General features: G+C 37.5%; 1 protein-coding gene across 1 annotated transcript; it reads right to left on the bottom strand.

Moving 5' to 3' along the window:
• Positions 1-3,060: 3,060 nt before the first annotated feature.
• On the bottom strand, positions 3,061-27,736 carry IL31RA (interleukin 31 receptor A). Its single transcript, XM_059833648.1, has 15 exons — positions 27,685-27,736; positions 26,774-27,070; positions 25,267-25,387; positions 23,333-23,514; positions 21,761-21,912; positions 18,664-18,829; positions 17,964-18,046; positions 17,208-17,424; positions 12,712-12,894; positions 11,040-11,141; positions 9,497-9,643; positions 7,457-7,597; positions 5,995-6,088; positions 4,493-4,571; positions 3,061-3,657 (listed from the first exon to the last, which is right to left on the bottom strand). The coding sequence occupies exons 1-15, from the start codon at positions 27,734-27,736 to the stop codon at positions 3,061-3,063; spliced, it is 2,613 nt and encodes an 870-aa protein (XP_059689631.1).
• Positions 27,737-27,963: the final 227 nt, after the last annotated feature.

Here is a 27,963-nt window from a genome sequence, read left to right as displayed (position 1 = left end):
TGCCAGCAAACCTGTCCAGCGTGGGCTCCTCTCTCCACGGGTCCACAGGTCCTGCCAGGAGCCTGCTCCAGCGTGAGCTTCCCACAGGATCACAGCCTCCTTCGGGCATCCACCTGCTCCAGCGTGGGGTCCTCCATGCGCTGCAGGTGGATATCTGCTCCACCGTGGACCTCCATGGGCTGCAGGGGCACAGCCTGCCTCACCATGGTCTTCACCACGGGCTGCAGGGGAACCTCTGCTTCAGCGCCTGGAGCACCTCCTCCCCCTCCTTCTTCACTGACCTTGGTGTCTGCAGAGTTGTTTCTCTCACATATTCTCACTCCTCTTTCCTGGCTGCTGTTGCACAGGGTTTTTTTTTTCCCCTTCTTAAATATGCTATCAGAGAGGTGCTACCACTGTCGCTGATGGGCTCAGCCTTGGCCAGCAGTGGTTCCATCTTGGAGCCGGCTGGCACTGACTTTATCAGACATAGGGAAAGCTTCTAGCAGCTTCTCACAGAAGCCAACCCTGTAGCCCCCCCCACTACCAAAACCTTGTCACACAAACCCAATACAATTGTGTATTTAGTACAAATGGATAAAAACTTTTCCATGTGCTCTCAGTTTTATTTTTTTTCGTGGTTCACAGCATCAGTTTGAAAGACAAATTGTAACAGGTCAGAAAGAGTACAACTCTGAAAGCAAAACAAACCAAGTCCAACAAGCTGGCATTCCAAAGCACAAGCAAAAGGCAGCCATAATTTCCAAGATGTACTGAGCCCCCTTATTGATTTACTTTCTCAGATAAAACAATGGGCAAGGAAATCAGAAGTGGAGAGAGAAAAGCAGAATAGCAATAGAGAAGGAAATAAAATGGGATGGAAAAGCAGGTTATTACTTACCCTCCAGAAGCTAACAGATGTTACCCAAACCAGCAAGAACCTCCCCTTTCTAATGATCCCTTAAGGGTTGCAATATTTTTATTTTTTACCTGACTCAATCATGCAACTTAAGAGTATGCAGCTTTCATATGGCTGCTAAACAATTCCTAGACAGGCCCCAAAATATCTCTGTATCTGTTTATTTTTAAATCTTGTGATATTAAAACAAATATTGAGATTTAAGGGGAAAAAAACTGCTGTGACTGAGTCAGTGACTTCTGAACCCTAAGAAATGGCAATGTAGTTGTGAGCAAGAAATCTGGAAGCGAGTGAAGCAGCAGGAGCATTGACCCAACCAAAGCTGTGTCACATGCTCATTTCAGAGGATGACTTATCTAAGTAAGCAAGGGCTTTCAAGAATAAACATAGATACATTGTGGTTTACAGCACTGTGGTTGGGAAAGAGATCCAACAAACTTAGCAGGGGGTGGGTATCAGTGTTGCTGTACAAGGAACATTTGCAGAAATTTTTTTCTCATCCTTTACTGAAAACTAAACAAGCATTGCTGTAAGTAAAAGCAGCTTCCAAACTATAGATGAAAAGCCTAAATACAAACTTACACAAACTGTCTTCCCCAACACAATGCAAGTAGTAGCTAATACATCCAGAGTAAGGCTCAGCCTCCTCACTCATGATGGGCAACGTATTTTCCATTCTCCCACTCCTCTTCCTGTGCAGAAAGGAAACGCTTTCTATCCCTAGTCACATTTGTCTCTCCTTTTTCTATCCCCATGACTCCTGTATCTTTCTCACCCCTAAAGAAGTCTGTAGTCATGTGCAAATAAGACTCGACGATGTCAAGCCTTTAAATACTGTGAAAATAGTTTAAAGTCTTAAGATGACTATATGCCACACATGTCATACTGAACACTCCCTTTTCACACATTTTACTTAGAGCTGACTCTCCATCTCTTTTTCTTAACCTGTCATTTAACAGAGTAAATATTCCTGTAAGATTTTTACAGTAATAGCCTCTTACCTGCTGAAAAAAAATTAGTGTGATGGAGAGTTTCCTGCTTAACTGCTGCTGTGTAAAATGGAAACCGCAAGTAGTTTTATGACTTACCAAAATCATAAAATATTACAAAAGTTATAGCCTTCATGTAGAAATCTCTAATCCTAAATCAGTTACCAGAGGATATCTGGGGATATTTTGTAGACTTTGTGTTTTTTCAATACATCCCAGAAAAATAATGTCCTAAATATAAACTTAGCACTTATTCCAACAGAAGATGCTGTATTTAGTTGCATTTTTTTTTTCAGTTCAAAATATCAAAACCTCAACTCAGAAACACAGTTTTTAAACTGGGAGAAATTAGAGGCAAAGGAACAAGAAGATAAAAAGATATCCTGCAGTAAACAGAATTTTAAAAAGCAGCAAACAGGAGAGACAAAAGCAGCAAAAAATGCAGACAATTATTAAAAACAGAAGAGAAAGGGAAGGAAGCAGCAAAGCCAACATAAGCCTACCTTTTCCAAAACACAGGTAAGTCAATAGCGTATACATAACAAATATCTTCTCACTAAAGACAGAGAAACTATGAGCCAAACCATTCAAGAGTCAGGAGGCAAAAAGAGAATTACTGAAATCAACCAAGTATTTGCGAAACAGGAGGAACACCATATGTAAAACCAGGTTTAAAACAATCAAGGGAAATCAGAACAGGAAAGTAGTTCTACTGCATGTAACTTAAGTAAGGATTTGGCAGATCCTGGCTCTCTTCAAGTCGGTCCACGTTTCCCCAGCAGAGCTCAGCTATGGGAACTGGTTGCCCGCAGCGAAATCAGCGAGCTGCTTGCACTGCTGGATGCTCCCGCAGTGAAGACCAGTTTGTTTTAGCAGACTGATATGGGAGAACTAAGAAGAAATAAGAAAAGCTACTTCCTTTGCCTCACTACTGGCACATCTATCTGGTAAAAAAAACAAAAACAAAAACAAAAACCGCCACCCCACATGGAAAGTGAACCCTGATGAGTATAAACACAGTGCAAAAAATTACTTCACAGCTGTTCAAAGGAAGGGGGTGTTTTCATCCAGATTAACTGAGATCAGCCAGGTTAGAGCATACGAATACATATGAGCAGCAGTGCCAAGATATGTATCTCACAAGGGGACTTTACAAAGGGAAGTTTTCTCACACTAATGAGCTGTGGCCAGCCTGAACATATCTAGTGTTACGTAGGATTTTCCTGCGACACTTTGTTGAAAAGGAGGTAAGACAGTGGACTGGCTTTTGGGTTCATTCTTACTGTGTTCTGGCAAGTTCTCAGAAATAAATTCCCTTGTTTTAACAGAATTTTTAAGGTACGGATTGAACAGTGCTTTTTCACTGAAATCTTTCAGCTTTAAAACTTCTTCATTATAATTTTCTTCATTTTTAATCGAAGTCGGTTGGGATTCACATAAATCATCTTCCAGCATTTCTATGGGTTGGATCTCCTTTGCTGGTATCAAAGCTGAATGCATTTGACTTCTGGTATCTTGATCCATAATTATGTAAGGCATGGATGGTGAAAAACATTTAGCAACCTCCTTTTCTTCATTATACGGTATCTTTTTATCTCCATTAATCATGCCTTTTGTATTAATATCAGTACATTCAGAAACACAGTTTTCACAATTCTTCAGCAGTGATCCTTCCTGACTTTCTTCAGGAAAACAATGTTCCAAAACACTTACATCTTCAAAGTGTGTGGTTTTAGCCTCAGATGTCACTCCCTTCAAAAATGAATTATTCTGTCAGTACAAAGAGATAAATTGGAAAGTTTTATGAGGATAGATAATGTATTCGTTTATTTCTTTAATATAGAAAATATTGTCATTTGAGCTCTGTTTGACTCAATTTTAAAAGTGCATTAATAAAGAGTTCATGTGCATTTCAGCTGGGACGCAGTTATATCTGCACGAGTACTAAAAATGACAATGTTATTCTGCCCACTTGTTAAACACTTTCATATTAGGTTTTCTGTGCTTAAGAAAATAAGCAGTTTCAATGAAGGCTCGGAATCAGGCTGGGGCTGTCTCCATCTTTTCCACTCTAACCAACCATTTTTCAGACAAAAGTTTAAATCCCATTCTCCAAAGATTACACTTTCCATGAAACCTTATCAACTCCACTTCATTCAAATAAACATCAAAACTTTAATAAGGAAGAAATATCCAGCAATAAAAAAAGACAGAAATATTAGTACGATAGTATACCAAATCTTATTATATGTTGCACTACATTTTTCGTGGAGAAGGGAGGAGATATCCAGATGTGGGAATCTGACTCAGTAGGCTCAATAACCGGAGCAAATTGAATTGACTTTATTTTATAAACCATGTCCACCAATCACTTTATAACTTCAAAACATTATTTCTCATTATCATATAAGCATTAAATGAATATACTTTATAAAGATGCATCTTTTCTATCAGTTTGAAATAGAGTGAAGAGCATTTTATGGCACTTAAACAGAAGAATGAAACCAAGAGGGGGTTTTTTATTTAGTCATAAAATGACTGTCAGAGAAGGTCTTCTCATCTCTCCATTTGATCCCTTCTTTAATAATAAAATTGCAGTTATTACCATAGATGCATCAAGAGGCCATTCCACTGCAATGCTCTCTGCAGGATTGGGTATATCAGGCCAGCAAACCTTTTTAAACCTATCATTGAGAAAGGAATTTTAGTCAAATGATGAAAGAAATAGATGATTAAAAATAAAATGAACAAATCTCCAGAAAGCCCAAATACTGCTAAAATTTCAAACTTTCACAAAGGAAGACTTTCCTATATTAACACAATCTTTTTCATTAAAATTGTTTTCCCTCACATTAATTTTTATTACAAAAGATTTCAACAAGTAAAAATCTTGGGTTACAGAGACATTGCAGAAAAATTACCAATACACAAAAGTGATTTTTTTAATTATATAGTAGATCAAATAATAGCATGCCAAAAGAAGGCTGTATACAAAACCTGTTCTGATCATGTTTCAGGGTGAAAAGCCACCGCAGGTAAACTTTGCTCTAGGAAAGTGTCCCTAGCACTACACCACACTAGAGCTACGCTGAGTTCTTATGTTAACAGCAGATAAATGATGCTAACTGACATGGTAGCTTATAACTGTCAATGGAGTAGTAAACAGGAAACAAAATCAATCTCTCATTGATACTGGGTATAAATGTAAGTGAATGAAAACCAGGCTGTAGCTTGACTTTTCACATTGCAATTTGATCTATGTAAGAATATAAACACTCAACTACATCTCAAAGTATTCTCCAGAATCAAAACGCAGTTTCTTACTATTATAAAAATTCAGAATACACAACACAGATGAAGATGTAAAAGAGTTGAAAATTATACTTTCTACTTCAGCTACACTTACTACCTGATGCTTCACATGACAACAATCTTGGTTCTAATAGCTTAGAACACCCCAAAATAGTTAAAATTTTTAACCTTCTTATTAAGCTTCAGCCAAACAACCCTGTCACATTTGATGCTAAAGAAAAACACATTTTATAACCTTAAAAAGTCCTCACAGTCATCTTTGGGGTGTTATAGCATCCCCATGCCCTAAGGAAAAAATTTAAAATCTGGCAGAGGACATCTCTGACAGCAGATAAAAGCTAAGATAAGCAATAGGGGTTATGTGAAATGTGTTCTAGTGGTGTACTAGCAGGTATATTGGAAGTGCCTGGGAAACTTTATTTTTGGCGTTACTAACTTTTCGGTAGCTGACTTAAAGTACGGTCCCCTCACTTGATTGACCATGGAACTGCAAATGGCATGTAGTGTTTTCCATAAACTGATATAAACAATACGTAAATCTGTTTCTCCTATTTCTTTTGTTCTGATTTACTGCACTTTCTAAAATTAATATTTATTTTTGGACTATAGCACATTAACTGCAGTTACAAGATAACCTGTATGCTTAGTTATTTGTTACTCCAATTGCTTATTTTCTTAATTTGACATTGGTTTGGAACCCAACAAAAGCATTTATAAGACACATAAAAATTTGCCTTTTACCAAGTTAAAACTAACTGAATGCATTCAGTTTTAGAAGGCAGAAAATGTACTCACGTGTGTTTTTTCAAAATGCATGTTATCCAAAGGCCTAACAGAAACAACATGCTTAATCCAATGGGTAGAGCAATGAAAATAACATCTTCTTTATCTTTAGAAGGGGAAAAGACAAAAAAAACAGAGATGTTTATCATTTCTTCATTTATTCCCTTAAGACAGCTAATTTTCAACATCCAAGTCACCTAATTAGCAAAATTCTAAAGAACTCTGACAAAACTAGCCAAAATTACTCAGAACACTGTATGGTACTCATTGTACAATGTGTCAAAAGATGAGTATTTTGAATCCAACAAGTCACAGTTCTGAGCCAGCAAAGCAGCTCATGATGAGACTTCTCAGGATATCTCAGGAACAGTTGTATTGCATTTTAAAATTTCCTTTATTTAATAGAATCACACAATAATTCAGACTGGAGGGGACATGTGTAGGTCACCTCATCCAACTTTGAAATTAGAATCAGGTTGCTTAGTGTCATACCAAGCCAACCTTTGAAATTCATCTAGGATGAAGAATATACCACCTGTCTGGGCAACTGTTGATTTAGAGTCACTTAAAACTGCCATAGTGCCACTTCAACCTGTTACTACAAAATAAATAGCAAATTCAATGCAGGAGAAAGGTTTTAAATACACAAAAAATACAGTTACTCTGACTGAAACAGTGCACAGATTTCTGACCTAGCTTCCAAGTACCTACCAGAGGTAGGTACTGACAGCAATAGAGATCAGACCTCAGCATAGACTAACTTACCTTGCATTTGAGTAGCAAACTAAAAGATCACTTTACAGACAAAAAATAAACTAGCTTGGAGTCCCATAACAAGTTTAAGGATAGCTTATGCACTTTTTTATATTTCAGTTTGGCCAGCACTATGACAATTTACGTATGTATTGAAAACATTCTTCCAGAAGCAAAAATGAGGAAGTGTCTGAACTTCTGACCTGCAGCAATCATACCAACCTTCTTGGTAAAATCTAGCTAAAACAAATAGAAAGAAAGAGGAAAAGATATTTCCAGACACACGCTGGCCACAGCCAGTGCACTCATTTATTAATTAAACTGATATAGCAGAAGAGATGCAACACAATGCACAACTATTCTAAATCTAGTATCTCAGACAGACATGTCTGCTTTTTAATAAACTGTTAGGCACTCCATTCCATAACTGACAGCATACAAACTGTTGCTCCCACAAACATCCATAGTATTCCACAGCTTTACTGACAGCAAAACAAAGATCTTGGGTTTTGACTTCTAATCTTGAGGTTTTACTCTGTGAGATGATCAGTGAAATTGAGTTAAATCCAGCTAGTGTGGGTAATTCTTCCTTGTTTTGTTTAACAATAATTAAAAAAAATAATAATAATAAATTAACAAATGTCTAAACAAAAGTGTCCTCTATGTCTTAATCCCAAACCTGTTTTTAAAATAGTAATAACTAACCTGGGATATTACTTACCAAATTTTAAAGTCTTGAAGGTTTTTGGCTCTCCACTGGTTCCACCAGCTTCATTGCTTGCCATGATATAAACAGTATATTGTGTATTAGCCTGTAAGGACTTCAGTCTGTATTGCAGAACATCAGAGTTCACTGTTTCATCTTTTTAGAAGATTTATGTCAATAAACACAAAAAACAGTGTTATATCAGGGAACTGTACACTTACTTAGCATCTTCTACAATGACAGATCACAAAGTATTTCAAAGACAACTTGAAACACAAAGCAACATTATCAGTCCTTTGAGAGAGAAAACTTAAATTACCAAACAAAGTTTATAAATGCTACTTAAAAGTTTAGGGCAAAAAAATAATCCATTATGTATTTACTTTTAAAAATAAATACACTTTTTTTGCTAATATTAAAGATAGGCAAATTATGATCTCCGGTAGTTTATTTTATCACTGAAAACAATGCTCTGATAACTTTATTTCCTGGAATGTAGGCTCAGAAATTAAGAACTTAAAATAGTTTCTGCAGCTTGTGAAATTTTAACTGCATTCCTAGTACATGCGGTTAGACACTGATCACCCAAAAGGTTGCAATCTATCAGCACTGGGATATTACCCCCATAAAGTCAGAGGAAAGCCAAAACGAACAGGAATTTTTTTCCAAGTTGCAAAATGCTTTTCTGAATAGAACTCAATGTTTCCAGTACCTTTTCCATTAGTGGAATTAGTATAATGTGCTTCACTTTTAAATTTTTTTAAGGATGGCATGTATCATAACATTCTCTGTCTACAAACAGTATTAAAAGCATGTTCATTTTATGAAATGAAAGTCACTAGAACATTTTCTGGTGCATAAAGTCAAAGCCAACTCATGTCATCATTCAGATCAGTCAAGAAACACTTGGTAAATAGATATACTACAATATACCCTGGGATTAAACAAACTGAGTTTCTCTTAAATCAAGGAGGGGAAAGTGAAGTTCTAGAGTTAAAAGGCCAACAGTAAAGTCACCTTAGCACAAACTCCGTGTTCTATGCTTATCAAAAAGATGTGACATCACAGAAGTCTCAAAAACCATCAGTGTAGTAGGGTTTTGTCATTTAAATTTAGCTCCCTTGAGTTGCTATTTAAAACTAATTTCCTAAAGAAACTAATATGAGCCCCTAAAATTAGCACAGTCTGCTTAATGTTACAGCATGTATGGAGATACATGGCTCCATAACATGAGGCTCCACATCTTGAGGATGACGCTGCACAAAGCAGTCAGCGTTAAATTACTCAGAAACCAACATGGCATGAAAAATTGCATGTAGAGGACTGAATCTGACAGAAATAATCAGCTTCCTCTTTCTAATTTAAAAATTACAAAAAATACTCTCGCCCTAGCTCCAAACTGGATATCCAGAAGCAACTGAAGACACCACAAGATTTGTCAGTTTGAGATCTTTTTTAAAAAAGATTGTGTTAGGTGTCTGCTAACAGTGATGTCTAAAACAAAGGAAGAAAAAGAACCATTTCTGAAGCACTGAATGATCCAATAGCATTCTTCATAAACTATACAGGAAGAAAAAATTTACATCACCAAAACACTTCTCTCAAAAGATTCTGCTGAGATTTAGGCTAGAGAAGTTCTGAATAGATAGGATTTTTCTGACACCTTGTATGGATACTACTCCTGAGGTAGGAGATCAACAATATGCTCAAAAAGTTATACTATCAGCCTCCAGAGCAGAAAAGCAATACAATACTTATAATAAAAAAGATTGATTGCGAGCAAGCAGTACCGTAAAAAGTAAGTTCAGAACAAAAAACTTGAGCAAGAATATGCACGTAGTATTAAAGCAGGGACTATTCACTAGAATACCCCATCATTTCAAATAGATCTAAAAACGTCTTAATCTTTACGTAAGCCCCATTTTAGTACCAGTTTTTTCATACATACTTATAACATACAACAACAAAGCGTGTTAGTAACAATGAAAATAATTATCTTCAGACAGCAGATTGTCATAACCCTGGTGAAAGTGTTGATGTTTAATGTATACTCACTCAGTTCTTTTCCATCCTCAGGTTTATAAAATATTGTATAGTTACTGATAAATCCATTTCTTTTATCCTTTGAAATCTCTTTCCATTTTATTGTAACTTCATTTTTCCCTGGAATGCCTGTGTCAGCCATGGGTCCTTCTGATGGCTCTACTCAGAAGCATTATAAATTAGAAAAAGTAAAATAGTCAAAGTACCACAATGTTATCCATCTTGCTACTTCACACATACCAGTAACATTAGGGGCAACAAATGGACAAGTAAATATGTCATCTTAGTGCTCTGATACAGCCCTTAACTTTTCTCACCCTCTTTAATGTGTGATTTCTTCTGAGAATACTTCCCCTCATCTACTCTGGCATTTGCATAGTTCTCAGTGTTACTGCATCCGAATACCTCAAGATCATTAAAAGGCTCTATCCTCACAACATCAGAGAGAGATCAAGAGGTAAAACATCCCTATGCACTCATGGGGGAAACTCAGGTGCAAGGTCACTGCGTATGCAGGATGTCTCTGGCTGAGCTGAGATTCAACTGGGATCACCAACACCCCCAGTCTTTGCCCATTACATTAGACAAAGTCTTTCTACTTATACAATACAACCTCAGATGCATTGCTCGTAACTTTGAAGCAAGAGTTCTCTGTGCTTCAGTTTTAAAACAAATCTCTTCCTTCCCATTCTCTGACAACGTTTAGTACTGTCATAGCTCCCTATAAACAGGAAAGCACTCTAAACAAAGTTCTAATTGTGCTCGTAAGTATTACTCAAACCTACCATACTCCATTACCTCCTCCTAGTAATTAATGCTGTTTAGTAGTGCATTGTACTACGTGTGCATGCACACTTACACAGACCTATATACGCACACACAAATGGACGTTTTCACCTGAAATCTTAAAATGACAGTAAACTACATTCTTACAGCTGGCTGTATAAATCACTGAATTCACATTAAACTTCTACAAATAAAGAAATGTTCCTCCCCTCCCTGCCAAAACACCGTTTCATTCACAGTTTCTATCCAATCACAAACGTCACGGCTTCTTACCAGTTTTTTATGTGCAGGACTGCAAATATTTTGTTACATTATAAAATTTAACAAAAAGCAAGCTTTCCAGACCATCCATTTTATTCTGTGAGTAGAATTTCCTCATACATTAGGACTGACAAATGCAGTCAAGCATTAAAATCAAGTCTAATTATATACCTAAATAAGCTGTCATATTTAAGAGATAGCCAGTTTAAAAAACAGTTTCATGTTTGCAGCTCTACTCTTTCCAACTGCTTTGTACACAGTATGTAAACTTTACAACAAATGAGTGGATTCAAGTAGCAAGGTACCTGTATCACAACATACAAATTCTCTTTACTGAACAATTCAGTAGCTGATCTATTAATAGAAACCAGGAAGCCTGAATCCTGGGTTTTTTCAGCATCTACATCTCTCCTTCAGAAATGCCGGTACCAAATTGCTCAAATATAATACACCCTGACAGACAGACTACAACACACCTTTGACAACATTACTAGTTTAAAATACGTACTTTTTTCTTGAATGTAAGTTTGTATGGAGTATGGAGCTGCTACTTTATTTCCATAGAGAGGATACACTGAGATGTTATAGCATATAAAGGGTTTAAAGTTTTCTGTAAAGGAAAAAAAGGAATATTTACATGCAATTCTCTATGTGAGATTAATACAATGGAAGTAGAATAAATCAGTGCAGTTCTAAATATACTGTTACAGGCCTCTATTTTATTCAACTTTTTAGCAAGCACAAGACATATTCATTGCCTCGAATGCTCATTACTGCCCTTAACGTAATGAATTTTTTTTTAGTAGTATTCATAAATGCACTTGGTTTCTGACTCATTTTTCATCAGAAATACTTCGAATGGGTAATTATACTTCAGCATTTATTCATGACAGTAAATGGCTGAAATAGTGCAATTTTCAGCATAAGACTCAAGACTCACCCATCTCAGTTCAATGGGTAATAAACCGCTCTTGAGTTTTACTTCAAGCAGATTTCCATCTAATTAGTTTTACTGTAGCACAGAAACAGTATTTAAATCACTGTTGTCTGAGCCAGTAAGACAAATCTCATGGGTAAGCTACCTATATTCATCATTAACGAATTGAGTGTTCCTTTTCACTTTAGAAAATGCAGGGTACTTGTTCCCTGAAAACTTTGGAAATTCTTTTTCCTTGATGTAGGATTCAGAAAGATCCTTATATGAACAAGAACCACTGTCAAATTTCATAAATTTAATTTTGCTAATGGAGAACCAAAGAACTAATAATCCAAAATTCAATTATCACATGTATTACACATATTATATTAAACATTTTCACCATTATTCCTGTATTTGTAAAAAAAAAAAAATCCAAATATATACAGAAAAGCAGATGCATTTCATTAGCTAAAGGTAATGTGCATGGGATATTCACACCAACATCAACATTCACAGTTTTGCCTTTGCACATATCTCTCAAACTCTGCACATTGTTTCATTTTTCATTGAAACTACATCCACACAGCCAAAACATTACTACTTAGAGAGATCATCTGTTAAAAAAAAGTCAGCCTCTAAAACAAAAAAGTGAGCAGATCCTCACCTATTTGTCAATTCATCATAAGGCCACTGAAACCTCTTAGAAATGCCCTAAGTCATAATACAAATGTCATTACGTGATACGTAACATGCCAGATTGACCAATCACTCCACTTGCTTATTTTAAAGTAGAATTCTTCCTCAAATCCGCTTTCAGGTTTCTTGCTCTCTCTCTAACACACATGAAGGCACATGATCTTTTCCCATCTTCAAATTCATTTTTTTGGTTCTCGATTTATCTGCTAAAATAGTGTACATCTGTCATAGGCCTCCCTACTGGAAGATTCATGACATAAGGTCAAGCCACTGAAGTGCTTAAACATGAAATCTGTAGCCTAATCTTATTTGGGAGCAAACACCACCTTGCATGTTGTGTGAAAATTTTAGACAGTTAAAATTACCATTAAATTACATGCAAGGATTTTAATAAAGCATGTAATAATACTGTTAATTTTTAAAATAGTCTGAGGAAAGCTGGATGAGTTCATGCTGTTTGTTCTTTCTGGTCTACCTATAAATAAATAAATAAATAAATAAATAAATAAATAAATAAATAAATAAAATGTACATTGTTACAGCTATAACTGATAAATGAACATACCTTTGTTAGCTTTCCAGTTTGTAGAATTTGATACATATTGCCATGATCTACCAGAAGGATCTGTCTCCAATTCCTCATACCACTCAACTACATATTCAGTTACTTCTCGTTTGGAGGCTATCCATTCCACAACCACTTCTTCATTTGTTGTAAAGGTCCTCATTGTTTCAATAATCTGAGAAGCTAAAAATTTAATGCAAAATGTCAGCAATTCTATCTTCATAAAAACTGCAGGAAAGAAAACAACTCTGTTATAGGAAGCTGAGACTGCTTCTTTAGAAGAGTACGGGACTTAGTCAAGTTTAAAAAAAAAGTTTAAAAAGTTATTTTATACCTACGTTCACATGCATGTACTCAAAACGTTTTAAAAAGCAGCATGTAAGAATCGTTACAATGAAAAGGGGCTGGGCAGGGATTGAGTAGGTGATACTCAAGGAGATCTACACATACAGAATCAAAGACCAGTCTCTCTTTTAGTATCTGAATTTTACAGTTTGTAAAATTTTACAAACTAATTTGCTACCAATTTACAGGTAGCGCAAATAAGCAAGTTTTGACTGATATAACAAAGGCAATAGGAAAACAGTAAATCAAGTCAGCAAGGTCATGAATGACAGTGAATCAAAAGTGAACCATGGAACCTGTACAACAGAGGTAATGAAAGTCTGAGTGAAAACCCAACCTGGCAAAACAGAGGGAAAAAAGACCTGCTGAAGCAGAGGGAAAAGAGATGTACGTAGGGGAAAAAACCCATGTCAAAGCATGGAAAAATCAGAATAACATTTATTGTGGGATACAGAAGTGGATAGAGAGGTAGCCATCAACCTCCAGGACAAGATGGCATCACATCTACATATCCAGTTTTCTGATTAGACTGCAATTTGATTGAGCAATTCCAGGGGGATACTTGCACTTATTTCATGAACAACTGATGTAGGAGAAGTGATTCAAGTGTGTCAAATGCAACCTCTCTTCCAGATCATGGGTGGGCAGCAGGATGTTGCAATACAATGCTCACAGAGGTATCAGAATTAAATGTAAGAGCCAAAGAACACAACTGTTGTGCTGAGCAGACTGGCTTCCTGACCCTGGCAGTGGGTGGGATGGGGTACTTTGGAAATGCATGTGAAATGAGAATAAGCACAATGTTTCTCTCTCTGCTTCCACTGATGTATCTTAGGGTCTTCTATTAAACATATTTTTGAATGATGTTGTTAAATGCACTGCAATAATGCCCTGTGGTAACCAATTTTATGACCTAGTAGAGGGATGAGACAGAATTGGGTGGGACTCTATAAATTTATTTGGGAGGTCCAAGGTTAAAAAATACAAAGCCAAAAAACCCTCAGAAAGTAATAAAATAGAAATTATAATAAGATATCAGAAAATGCTTATATCTTAACAACTTGTGCTGGTTTTGGCTGGGGTAGAGTTAACTTTCTTCATAGCAGCTAGTATGGGGCTGTGTTTTGGATTTGTGCTGGAAACAGTGTTGATAAAGCAGGGACGTTTTAGTTACTGCTGAGCAGTGCTCACACAGAGTCAAGGACTTTTCTGCTTCTCACCACCAGCGAGTAGGCTGGGGGTGCACAAGAAGTTGGGAGGGGACACAGCCGGGACAGCTGACCCCAACTGACCAAAGGGATATTCCATACCATATGACATCATGCTCAGCACATAAAGCTGGGGGAAGAAGAAGGAAGGGGGGACATTCGGAGTAATGGCGTTTGTCTTCCCAAGTAACCGTTACGCGTGATGGAGCCCTGCTTTCCTGGAGATGGCTGAACACCTGCCTGCCCATGGGAAGTGGTGAATGAATTCCTTCTTTTGCTTTGCTTGCGTGTGCGGCTTTTGCTTTACCTATTAAACTGTCTTTATCTCAACCCACGAGTTTTCTCACTTTTACTCTTCCGATTCTCTCCCCCATCCCACCTGGGGGGAGTGAGCAAGCGGCTGTGTGGTGCTTGGTTGCCAGCTGGGCTTAAACCACGACAGTCCTTTTTGGCGCCCAACGTGGGGCTCGAAGGGTTCAAGATAACGACAGGTTTGATTGGAATGTGCTAGATCGAATTTATAGCTGTTGCTGCTGTTTAGCTATTAATCGGCAGGCTCCTGTGCTTGCCATGGGGTTTGCTTGCCTTACTGTCTATTAGAGTCTAGTGCTCGTTAGTGGCTGTTTTTTGCTTTAGCTGCTTGCTGTACTGCCATACTGCTTATCATCTTACTCTGCTGTGCCTGGGAACATTTTGATAACAGCAATGGCCATGCGCCTGGGCTGGCAGATGGCCCGGGCATCACTGCTGTTTCTGTGCTGCTGTACTGGACAGGCTGGAACTCCAGTGTGAATTCGAGTCAAAGGGACTGTGACCTGTGGGATGAGTCCATGTGGGAGCAGGACACCCCGAAGCGTCTGTGGCCATGGATAAACCCACATCACAGCAGGTACATCTTGAAGCGTCTGTGGCCGTGGTTATGTCTGTGCCACAGCAGGTGTAACTCTGAAGGGATTGTGGCCCAAGGGTAAGCCCATGCAGGAGAAGGTACACCTCGAAGCATCTGTGGCTGTGGATACGTCCATGCTGCAGCAGGTACACTCGGAAGCATCAGCAGCTGTGCATGAGGTCATGCTGGAGCACCTCAAAGTGTGAGGCCATGGATAAGCCCACGAGAGAGCACGTACACCCTTGGAGAGACTGCAGCCATGGGAAAGGCCATGTTGGAGCAGGTTTACTTTTGAAGGGACTGTGGCTGTGGGTAAGGCCACGCTGGAGCAGGTATATCTCTGAAGGCATTGTGACCCATGGATAAGGCCACGCTGGAACAGGTGCACCTTGAAGCGACTGTGGCTGTGGATAACTCTCTGCCGCAGCAGGTATACCCCTGAAGGGACTGTGGCACACAGTTAAGGCTCCACTTGGAGCAGTTACAATCCTAAGGAACTGCAGTCTGTGGATAAGTCCAAGCCAGAGCAGGGGCAAGGGGAGGAGTTCATTGCAATGTTAAACCCTATGGTCTGGTCCAAAGGGACCAGGGGTGGAGGTTGTAATGGAAACACCTTTAAATTGTTGTAACCCAGGATTTGAGTTGCATGTTATGGGAATTATTATAGCAAGAACCCCTTGTTGCTAGCCAGGCTAGGAGCAAGGGGAGGAGTTCATTGCAGTGCTAAACCCTGTGGTCTGGTCCAAAGGGACTGGGGTAGAGATTGTAATAGAAATACCTTTAAATTGTTGTAACCCATAGTTTGAGTTGCATGTTACAGGAATTACTGTAGCAGGAACCACCTGAACCACTGGAGGACAAGCCTTACAAGAAGCAGTGCAAGTGCAGCAGTGACCCCACCTGAGCTGGCTGTGGTGCCCAAAAAGTCCATGCAATACAACACCTGTCCTGAGTGACCACCATAACAGATGGAGCCCAAAGTGATGGACCAAATGAACTCAATGGACGTTTTGTGGACATTTGCAGATATTTATGGACATTTTTCAGGGGTGGTCCATAGACTAAGGGAATGGAATATGTGTATTCTATCAAAGGATGGGAAGGGGGGTGATGGTTAATGAGAATGTATTGAATAGTGTGAGACCTGAGCATGACGTAAATGGTATGGAATAAGGGGTGGAGAATGTGCTGGTTTTGGCTGGGGTAGAGTTAACTTTCTTCATAGCAGCTAGTATGGGGCTGTGTTTTGGATTGTATGGGGCTGTGTTTTGGATTTGTGCTGGAAACAGTGTTGATAAAGCAGGGATGTTTTAGTTACTGCTGAGCAGGGCTCACACAGAGTCAAGGCCTTTTCTGCTTCTCACCACCAGCGAGTGGGCTGGGGGTGCACAAGAAGTTGGGAGGGGACACAGCCGGGACAGCTGACCCCAACTGACCAAAGGGATATTCCATACCATATGACATCATGCTCAGCATATAAAGCTGGGGGAAGAAGAAGGAAGGGGGGGACATTCGGAGTAATGACGTTTGTCTTCCCAAGTAACCGTTACGCATGATGGAGCCCTGCTTCCCTGGAGATGGCTGAACACCTGCCTGCCGACGGGAAGTGGTGAATGAATTCCTTGTTTTGCTTTGCTTGCGTGTGCGGCTTTTGCTTTACCTATTAAACTGTCTTTATCTCAACCCACGAGTTTTCTCACTTTTACTCTTCCGATTCTCTCCCCCATCCCACCTGGGGGGAGTGAGTGAGCGGCTGTGTGGTGCTTGGTTGCCAGCTGGGCTTAAACCACGACACAACTATATCTCAAAACAAAAACCTCAACAATAATTGTCTATAACAAAAACATATGTGATAGCAAAATACAACAACCAGATAATACTGTTCTAGTAAAAAGTAATTAGTCAGCTTTGTACATAATACAGTTCTATATAGAGATCTATGACAAAAGTCCTTAGTACAATTTTGCTTCCACTATAACAGAACATAAACAGATGTCAAGAAGATCATTTTTCTGTAAACAAGAAAAATATATCACGATACTGAGAAATCTTACTTTTTTCATGAGTGGATGGAATCCTCAAAATAGCTTCAGGAGAATTTCCAGCAGAGTTATAGGCAGTAATAGATATTATATATGCATCTTCATTTAAAAGTAGAATAATTTTCTTATCAGTAGATATGTTTGTCATTTTAAGTGAAGCATTCTTTTCTGGAAAATACTGTATTTTGTAGCCTAGAATTCTCCCAGAAGGTGGAAAGTTGTTCAAGGGCTATTAAAAAAATATGCAGTAGTGTTTCACAGTGTTATTTGTATATTGAAAAGTATATACTCTATTAAAGAGTCCAGATCGAATTACAAAATTATTATACTACATTTAGAAAAGAAAGGTACTTTCTTCAGTCACATCTTCAGGATAGTCAGGTGCAACAACTTCATTGAAGGAAAGGTTCAAAAGTCAAATACTGAGATATGAAACGCAAAGAGCCTCTGGTCATTCTACTAAAAGATTAAAGTGAATTTAAACACAGCTTTGGCAAGCCGTATTATATAGGAGCAGTTGTAAGGAGTTTCAAACAGATTTTCCAGTGATCTAAACACAATTAAACCCTTCCTTTCTGCACAGATTACAAAACTCTATCTACCGTGCAGTAAACGAAAGCCTTTTCAATCCTGCTTCGATTCAGTGAGGTTTTTTCTGGATGACAGCAAAACCCCCTGGCAGTTATATGTCCTACCACACCAAAGTACTTCAGTGCAACATCAGCTGCAGGATACCAGTACGATTATTGATTCACAAAGAGTATATACCTTCCACATAAGATGTACAGATCTGCTTCCAGCTGAGTGTGAAGACTCAATTACCCTCCACAAATCCACTTTTTCTGAAGGAGCTATTTAGAGACACAAAAATATCTTGAAACTTGTCGTTATATTAAAAAGATAGTGTAATATGATAAAAACAAAAGGTTTCAAAAATACAGTCTGAGAGCAAGTTATTAAAAAGAAGTTTTCTCTTGTTTAATGTTGTGCCTTTTTTCCCTAATTAGTACAGCTTCTCTCTTTCCATAAGCTTCCTTCTGCTATCTTCTATTTGTTAAGTTCTAGAGGAGATTTTCTAGTCTTGTTTTATAACTGGCAATTGAATTTCTCTACTTATAATTAATTTTATTGGACATACTTGCTACGCTACATTTCTGCTATTATCCTACTTAGCAACGTTCAGTCTCCATCTACACCCTTAATTTTTCCTCTCTTCACTGTTTGTCTGTTCACCCATTTTCTTCCTTAGACCTATGTTGTTTGTATCAACTTTCAAATCTCCTCCACTCCGTGCTCTTGTCTTTCAGTTTTCCCTCTTCTATATTTAAACAAAATACACATGTTCCATTTAAACAAGAGAATTCTAAATTCAATAGACTGATAATATGCTGAAAATACAGTTTTCCATTATTAAATCCTAATGCCCCAAATTACAACCGAAGAAAAATGTACTAAATAGTCAGCCCACCTTCCTCTTCTGTGCTTGCTGTTTTCTCTCTACTCCATTCACTCCAGAATTCTGAGAAAACACTCTTACACCGAATGGCCACAGAATATTCTGTGGAGTCCCACAGACCTGTTAGGTTACATGATCCTGTTTTGTCTGCAGAATTCAGTTGGACAGTGACAAGTTTCTGAAAGTAGATACATGAACAAAAGTTATTTGCTATAAAATTCCATGCAGATATATGACTTAGTTTTTAAAAAAGCACAAAGGATGCAGTTTTCATGTTTCCCACCTCACTTACCTGAAACTCAAAATTACTTGTTTCATATTTAATCTTCATTCCTCCTGTAAAACCCTGGGGTTTGAAAAACTTGAGCCAAAACTAGGCCTGTAGTGACCAACCTGTGGCTTGAACGGTGTGCAGCTCACAGGCTATTCTAGAGCAGCTGTGCTGGTGCAGGAGGTGCTGGATGACTGCAGTTCCCACTGATGGGAAGCAACTGGGTATTGTTAAAGCCAGTGTCACCATAATGTCCTGGATACTGCTCCACCTCACAGCAGAAGTATCCCTCGGGAATCAGAGATCACCCGCAGCTTGTGAGCCAGTTGGGTACTTGTTTCTTTTCTTGTTTTTGTTTTCTGAGTTACAGGCTCTTCTAGCTCTTAGCCATATAACAGCATGGATATAAGACATCCCAAAGATTATGAGCATATGTTTAAAATGAAAAGACCAAGGAAAACACAGAAAATTCTGGTACCAAGAGGAAAAAAGAAGATGGAGCCTTTAAGTGGTGAAGGAAGACAAGAGTGTGAGAAATAACTGATGCAATATCTTCTTGGAAAAGTAATGACAAGGTGAGTAATTTCCTCATCTTAAAAGGAGCCCACTCACATCTCACTGATGGAAATCAGAAGCTAGATTGTTGTTCCAAAACAAATGGTGAAAGAAGACCTGAAAACCAGGAATTGGAGTTGATGCATCAACTCAACTGGACTGACAATGGGAAGTAGAAGAAAACAACAGGAACTGTAGAAAGATTTAAGTGTTCATGTACGGAAGGATTAACATAATTACTACACTAAGGTTAATGTCTTCTCTTCCAAATTGCAAAGATTAATTAACAGCTCTCCTCCTCTCAAATTTCAGATGACTGAAACAGAAAGACACTAAAATAAACGTTCAAGCTAGCTAAATTCTAACAAGGTCAGCAAAGCTAAGTTTTAGAATAAGGAAGATTCCCTCTTGGGAGCCAAATTGAAGTAATAATGTCACGTAGACTTACAACAGGGCCAAAAACCTGTGAAGAAATTCTCGTCTTCCACCAGTTGAACCTTAAAATGAAAAGCGAATCAAACTATAACAATACAAAATGCAGACACACCCACTCCTTTGAACACCATAACGGGAAGTGCGCTGCCTAACGAAAATGAAAATTTTAGTCCATTCTGATTTCAAGAAACTCATTGTCAAAAATAGAAAACTGCTTCTATCAGAATGAATTCAGGGATCTACGAACCACTGCTACATGACAGACTCTTTAGCCAGCCTGCAATAAAAAGGACTTCAAAACTATTATCAACCTCCTGCAGAACCTTTCATTGAATTGCAGACACCTCAGACTAGCTTCTAGTTATTTGCCAAAAGGCTATTAACAATAATTAATTATAATTAGAAACTTAGTATATGCAAGTAGAAAAATAGGCCATATGTTTTTTACTCAGTAAAAACAGTTCACAGAAAACTATTTACATTTTTTTCTGGTAGGAAGGCTTCAAAGGTCAAGAAAATGTCTGTCATTTGCTCATACAGTTTTGGTTTTGTGGGGTTTTTTGCATATATGTGCTGACAGACAGAAAAACAGCTCCTATATCTAACTGATGGTTTGAGGCTGTCTTTGTTGGCCATTGCCATTGGACTGGCTACAGACAAAACTATGAATCATGCCTTTCTAAGATCCTACAGAACTAAACTCACTGGATTTTTGTCTTTCCTGATCATGGCTACTACTTTTTTCCCTAGAATGTCTGTGGAAAAATGCAGGTAAGTTCTGAGGAAGAAAGCGGATGTAGACTGTGCTTGAGAGTGAAAAAGTAGACAGGTGATTTCTTATGCAGGTGCTGACAAATAGACACAATAATACTGTAACTTTACAAAAACGTGAATGTTTTTAACATTTAGGAAGGATCTCCTACGCATGTAAGCATCAGAAGGACACCAGTGTCTTGACTCCAAAGGGATAAACATCTTTAATGGGTCTTAAATAAATAGTAGTTCAGTTTCTAATATCCTGGGTGGACCTGAGCCATCCTGCCCACCAGATCATCCCAAATATTATATCCTGAATCCAACAACTAGTATGTCATATCTACCGTAAAGATGCTTGTCATGAGAATGTGAGGAGGATGTTAGTTAGAAACATCTTTAGTATCAGGAAATTTTTAAAGCTCTGAGGACTACTATTAGTTACCCTGATGAATTCTTCCCTCCCACAATGGAGCCAGCAACCTGACCCATACTTAAATTTCGAAGAGTAAACAGTAAGACTGCAAACACAATCACTTCCATACTGAGGAGTATTGGAACAGGCCATCTGAAAGAAGCAAATGACTAAATACCGTTTTTTCTGTAACAGTTCCATTTAAGTGTCACAAAGACAAACTCAGAAAAATAACTTCCCTTATTTTCCATCTTGCAAAATTTATACTTTAATTCACTTGAAAATTAATGTATCACTAGTCCATCTTAATCTGATTCAACTGTTGTGGTTGGGAGGAAATGCTGTTTTCATCACCAGAATGTGACAGGAAAATAAAATATTTTGACTGACTGTGTGTGTAATCCTTTAGCCTAAAGTCATCCCTTAGCCTTTCACAGTAATATGTTCAGAAGTATGGTATGTACCAAAACAGACATTGACCAAAAGGAAGAGAACAATTAATCCTAGACAACAAAACAATGATCTTAAGATTATGCATACCTAATTATGCTTCACTAAAATAACAAGGTTTTAATCATTATTTCCAACTACTTGTTGCCTTTTTTCTATTTAGCCTTTTATAACATTAAGAAATTAGTCACAAAGAAGCTACCATTCAGAAGAAAATTTACATAGCTTACCGAAGAGTTTGAATACAAGTTTCTGCACTGAACCTCGCAAGTTAAATCTTGTGAAGCGTTAATCTCCTCGGGCATTTTCCAGGTTACTGTAAGCAACTGCTTTATACCAGTGATTTTTTTAACTGAAAGTATTTCAGGAGGTGCAAATTTCTCTACAATGGAGAAACAAAAACATTAACAGGGGCAAAGACTTCAATAAACATTCAGAATTGCTCTATGTGTATTCCCAGAAGTTTAATTATTATCCCAATAACATTCTCTCCCAGAATGGAGTATTCACATGATGGTCTATTTTAGAGACGTAACTCTAAATATGGGAAGTTATCTCTAAGAGAGATTGCACACATAACTGATTTAATGCTGACAAACCCACTCTCAAACAGATGTGCAGATTTCTTTCATCTGTATCAGCACTGAAGAATACTACTCAGAGACAACAGCAGGGAAAAGAAACAAAGTGGAGCTGGGATGCCAAAGTCAAGTCCAAACTACAGATGAGGGAAGAATTCAGTGGAAAAGGATTTGAGGGGGAGAGAACGGTGAAGGAGATGATGGGAAAAAAATGGATTAGCACTGAGAAAAAGAGATGGCTGGCACAGAGGTTGTGCAAAGTAACGAGGAGCCACAGCAGGTCTGAACACAGGGAATAAAGGAGCATATGGCTGGAGAGCTGACAGAGTGCTGCAGCAAAAATACTCAGTTAAAAGGGTTGTTGATTAACTACACCAAAATGAACACAGGAAAATGCAGCACAGTGCAGAGGGAGAAGACATAGACAAAGTATTATTATTGCTCCTGGGAGGTCGGTTTTTAACATTCCTAACCAGAAAGTAGAATAGCAGGGTAAATCATGGGCAGACCTGGAGAAATTATAATATCACTATTCATTTACAGTCAGATATTGCACTGACATTTAGTACTACTCAAAACCACAGAAGTACAGTCCAAGTACCACTTAGTTTGACTAAATTTTTAGTATATGGCCTTTGCGTGTTAATAATTAAAAACTTAGTAATTTATAATGGATACATCAGACATTAGCTTAAAAAAATATTGTTGTAGTTAGACATTTCATAGTATGAATACAGCACACTATCATTTTTCACCACCTCTCAGTAAGAGCAAGAAATTCCTGAAAATTGCTGCTGTACCACCAACCAGTTCAAAGAATTTTACATGGAAAAGCCATCAATTAAAACATAACAAGAGACTTGCTTCAACTAAAGTGGAAGCACCCACATTTCGATGAAAAAAAATTGGGAAGGACGAAACATTTTATTAAACCCTAAATGTAAATTCAGAGACCTTGTAATTTTACCTAACAATTAAAATCAGATGGCACTTCAAAACTGAAACCAATTTAAAACCAAATGAAACCCAAATAATAGTTTTAAAACTGTTATATTGAAAAATTATTTTTCATTATTTTCTTCTACATAAACCAACTTTGATTACACAATTTGTTTCAGAGTTCTCTTACCTGTATGCTATAGGGAGGGAAAAAGAATTGGGGAGGGTGCAGCCAGCTCAACACACACTGCTTTATCTTTATTTAACTCTTTTTTTAATTACCTATTTTTTCCATAGGTATAGGAACACAGACTGATGAGGCTTCACCCAAAACATTTTCAGCTTTCACCTGAAAACAAAAAGAACTACTATATGGAGTATCTGGATGATAAAATGAACATGACTCCATTTTGCTTTGGCAGGAGACCACTGTATTTGGAAGAGTCATCCCTCCTTCTATCATTCTAAAAAACAAAAAAGCAAAATAAAAGGAGTTAAAAATTAGAGGATTTTCTTAGAATAACTCAAACTGATTGTTAGGTTACTATTTAATTACTATTTATATGTATGTTTTTGAGGTTGTGGGACATTTTTATCAGTGAACATGTCCTTAGACAATATGTTTGTGCAAACAAATACTCTTTCCTAATTGCACTGTTCCTGCAAATGCATATAAATAGCCTGCACAGACTCAATTACTTTTCATTGCAATTAGTAAGACAACTTTCTGGGAGCAGTAATGAAGAGTAAAAATGCCTTAATGGGAGATCCACATGCTATACCAGAAATACCAGAGGCCGGTATTTCATGAACATTTTTAAGCTGGTGTAAGCCTGCACTGCTGTGGAAGGAAGCAGTCCTACCTTCCCTAACATGCATAGCTGTTTGTTTTCATCCACAGCTCTCTGGCCCCTTGTACCAGTGCTTTTGTAGTCATACGGTTAACTCAGCTGGGGAGTTATCCAGTTTAAAATTAATGGTTAGATTTTACTGGAAATAGTTCTGCAACCCAATTCACTGTGTGGTTAAAGAAGAATTTGTGTTGGTACAGGAAGGAACAATATTGAAACTTACTTTCAACAGCTGTTCTAGTTTACATTTTCACAATCTCAGCCAAATTATAAAATGTAGAAACATTAGGACTAAGAAAGTTCCACCTAATGAAGGTGGAAGCCTGCAATGGAGATAAAACTAAAGATGTTTTCCTGCCCCACCATTTAAATAAAAAAGATACCATATGCTAGCATAACTTACGATAAGAAAATGTCTCCTTTGGAGCCTGAATTCCTTCCAGTTCTCAAGAATAATTTTAGACATGTTAGAAAACTTTTCATGAAACCACATTACCTGGAGTCTTGATTAGGCAAAAAAAGATCACTACAAGCAGCACTGTTATGAAGAACAGATTGACAAGTATATTTGGGACAAAATCTGCGCTATCATCTTCAAAATTGTATCTGAGATCTGCCTTGGAGCAACAGTGATTTCACCATTGTCACACTAACGTATAAAAATGAAAGCTCCTAAGCTATATTTAATTTTTAATGGAAATTGAAAGAATCAAGTATTTATGCTTCTATAATGGGGTCACAAAAACACTAAAAAAGCACAAGACTACATAATTTGTATTTGTAAACACAAATCCCCAGATGCAAGCAATCCAAAAAGAACAACTAACTCTGGATTCTTTCACTGAAACCTTATGACTCCAAAGGTCCCCAGGTTAAACCCTACTGGTGTCAAGCAGAGTAACAGGGGACCTAATAGATTTAACTGGGAATTGTTTAAAGTAGAGGAGGAGGTAACCTTTTTTATCCATCCAAAATGAGGATAGATAGTAACACAGAAAGTTTCTGGGTAACCCTCCCACAAAGTGCCTCCATTTTCCATCTGCACCTAGGCTCACTCAGCTTTTTATCTAATTAGTCATGTTACTTAAAGGAAACAAGGGAATATCAATTCTGATGTAAACGTTTGTCTTCTGAATATTGGGTTGAGAATGCTCATTTCCTTTATACAGCGTACTAAAACGGTACAAGATTGTAACTTTTTTCAACCGTTACCAACAACAAATTGACTGAATTTACTGAGGAAATGCCATGACTCTGAGCTCCCTGATGTTTCCAGGTTTTCTTTAAACAGAAGTCAGGATATGAAGGGAAGGGAGCTGGTGGTCTCGTCCCAGCAACCCAGTTCCCAATACATCTTATACTTACATTTTTCGGTAGAGAGTATAGTTTGTCATAAGATTTGTTTCTCTTCCTGAAGTCCAGGTGCAGGTAAGTTCAGCATTAACGTAATAAATGCAGGAAATATTGCCTGGTGTGTCTGGTGGAACTACAACGACAAAGGTTAAAAACAAAAAAAAAAAAGTCCAGTAAAAATAGGTAACTTTAATGTACAACTGATTTTGCGGTCAAAAAGCAGATTATGGCAAATTCCACTAAGTGTCTTGCATAGCACTTCATTTTGTAACTCCTTACTGCCCTCAAAACTCCTCACAAAACCAAAATCAAAACCATTCTTTTTTCCCTGGGGAGACAGGGAGATTTTCTCCAACTCCTTCTCAGAAGTACTTAACCAAGTGGGCCTGAAGTTTATTTTTGCAGTAACTCATTAACTACCTTATATCAAACCACTACATGCATTGTCCTGAACCCTTAAGTATAGCCTTGCAACATGCCTCTAGGTCAAGGCCAGTGCAGAGAGTAAGAGGAAAACAAACAGCACACAAGTTCAGGAAAAGGCATTCTCTGAAAGATAAAACTCCTCTTGGTTCCTTCCCAGAATGACTAACCACATACCCTATGAAAACCCCTAATCTGAGAAGCTTGCACAATCTCAGAGTGCAGAAGACAACTTCTTGGGAAACATATCTTATGACCTTGAAGAGGTCGCTAATTCTGGACTCATCTTATAAGCAAGACAGTGCATAGGAAACAATGCTCTGCAATCTCTATAGTTTGAAGTCATCCATACAAATATAACACCCTCAAAGACTTCTTTGTTAAAGCCAGACTTCTGCACTCAACAGAAGAAACTGGACTTGAAAGGAAGACAACTGTGCCCAGTGAAATAAACTGGTTGAAAAAGCCCTCTCTCCAAAATAGTGCTTTTCTGTCCTGCCTAATATAACACTCAAAAGATCTTTCTTTTATTGACAAGCTTATGGCACACTAAACTTTGCAGACAGGCAATACCTTCTGCTGGTTTTTATTTCACAGTTGTATTTTTGCTTCTTTACTAAAATGGGACCCCCAGACATACGTTAGTATAATCTGGACTTAATCTGTTCAATAAATTACAGAATTTGTATACATATTTATCCCAAAACCTTCTCCATGAGAGACTGTAATTATAATTTCTTTCGAACAGAGTATTAGAGAGGAAATCCTCCCTGGAGAAAGCTAAAGTTGGCTAGGCTAGACAAAAGACATAACGAAAGGGACAGACCCAGTACCCTCTGAACTCAACAGAAAACCTCCACTCACTTCAGCTGCCCAAAAGTCAGGGTCAGAGAGGTTATGGACCACTGTCAGTAAGGAATACCTGCAATTTCATGCTTTATTTCAGGAAAAAAAAAAAAAATATATATATATATATACTTGAATACAGGTATCTTACAATGCCACAAGCTAAAAAAAAAAAGTAGTTTTAAAAGTAAAATTTTTACAGGAAGTTATTAAAAAATGTTAAAATTAATTTTTCCACATTTCTACTTACAGCCAGATTTAACTTCAGTGTGAACCAAAAGTTGTTCCTTGCCCAAGTCCTTAGTGAAACATTTCACATGAGCTTTGCTGTAAGTGAAATTATGGATGGTTATACTAGATACAGTCTCATTCACAGTGTTATAGTTCTCCTGAGCGATCAGTTCATGATTCAATTTCCAGATGATGTGGCTTGCATTTCTGTGAGGTGTGTAGCGTTTTCCAAGAACACAAAAGAGTTTCAGGGTGGATCCTCTTTCAATTTCAGGAGATGAAGGAAAAATGTCAGCATCTCTGATAGAGTTTTCATCTAAAAACAAAATCAAAGATGTCAAATAACCTAATTCCTTTTAAAATACCAGTGGAAAAATGATAAATTATTTTGTTGTCTACAGATCATTTAATTAGATATTTTTCATATGGAGCTCAAATAAAATGCTCAGTTAGTTACTCGAATCAGATAGTGCTGTTTGGAAACTCAGTTCACATTAATTACTATACTACCATGGGTATTACGTAAGAATGATGTTTCTATACCCTCCCAGAAATAATGGAGAAGTTTCAACTCAAATGGTTTTTAATAGCTGAAAATGAAGAAAAGAGATTCTTGTATCTGTTTTTTAAAAACAACAAACAGCTAACAAAGTAAGTTTTAAAATACTTTTTTTTTTTTAATACTTCAAATACAAAAGAAAACAAATCCAGGCTATCATGATCACAATTACCATTCCACAAGAGTCCACAAGAGTGCCATAAATTAATTTTTCTCTCTATAACATACCCTACTTAGCCAATCATCTATTAACTTCTATTTTTGAAATATATTTTTTCTTTTTCAGAACTCTTTGAAATTTCATTTGGAGAAGGTCACCTTTTGGAAAACTTTCTTATGGCAAGACAGGTGCCAATAATCAAGAAACATACCTGCTATAGAGCTGCAGAGCAGGACAAACATCCAAATCAAAAAGCTGAACATTTCCTTTTCAGTAACTATGGGCAGGACACGCTGTCATAAAATAAAAATAAAAGTAAGACTTCAAGTAAAGATGGCCTTGTAATACTTTGTAAGCATTTGTGTAAAAGTTAACAAAGCTATTCAGCATTTCTTACTTGCGCTCAAGTTAAGTATTGCTTTGCCCAAGTGTTACTTTCCTGCACGATGGGAGAAATTTGATGCAGTTTTCCTAAGATAAGTGTATACGT

The sequence above is a fragment of the Gavia stellata genome, chromosome Z, assembly GCF_030936135.1.
Source record: "Gavia stellata isolate bGavSte3 chromosome Z, bGavSte3.hap2, whole genome shotgun sequence".
NCBI lineage: Eukaryota > Metazoa > Chordata > Aves > Gaviiformes > Gaviidae > Gavia > Gavia stellata.
Note: the sequence above shows the minus strand (reverse complement) of the source record. Positions and strands in the feature narration are given on the sequence as shown.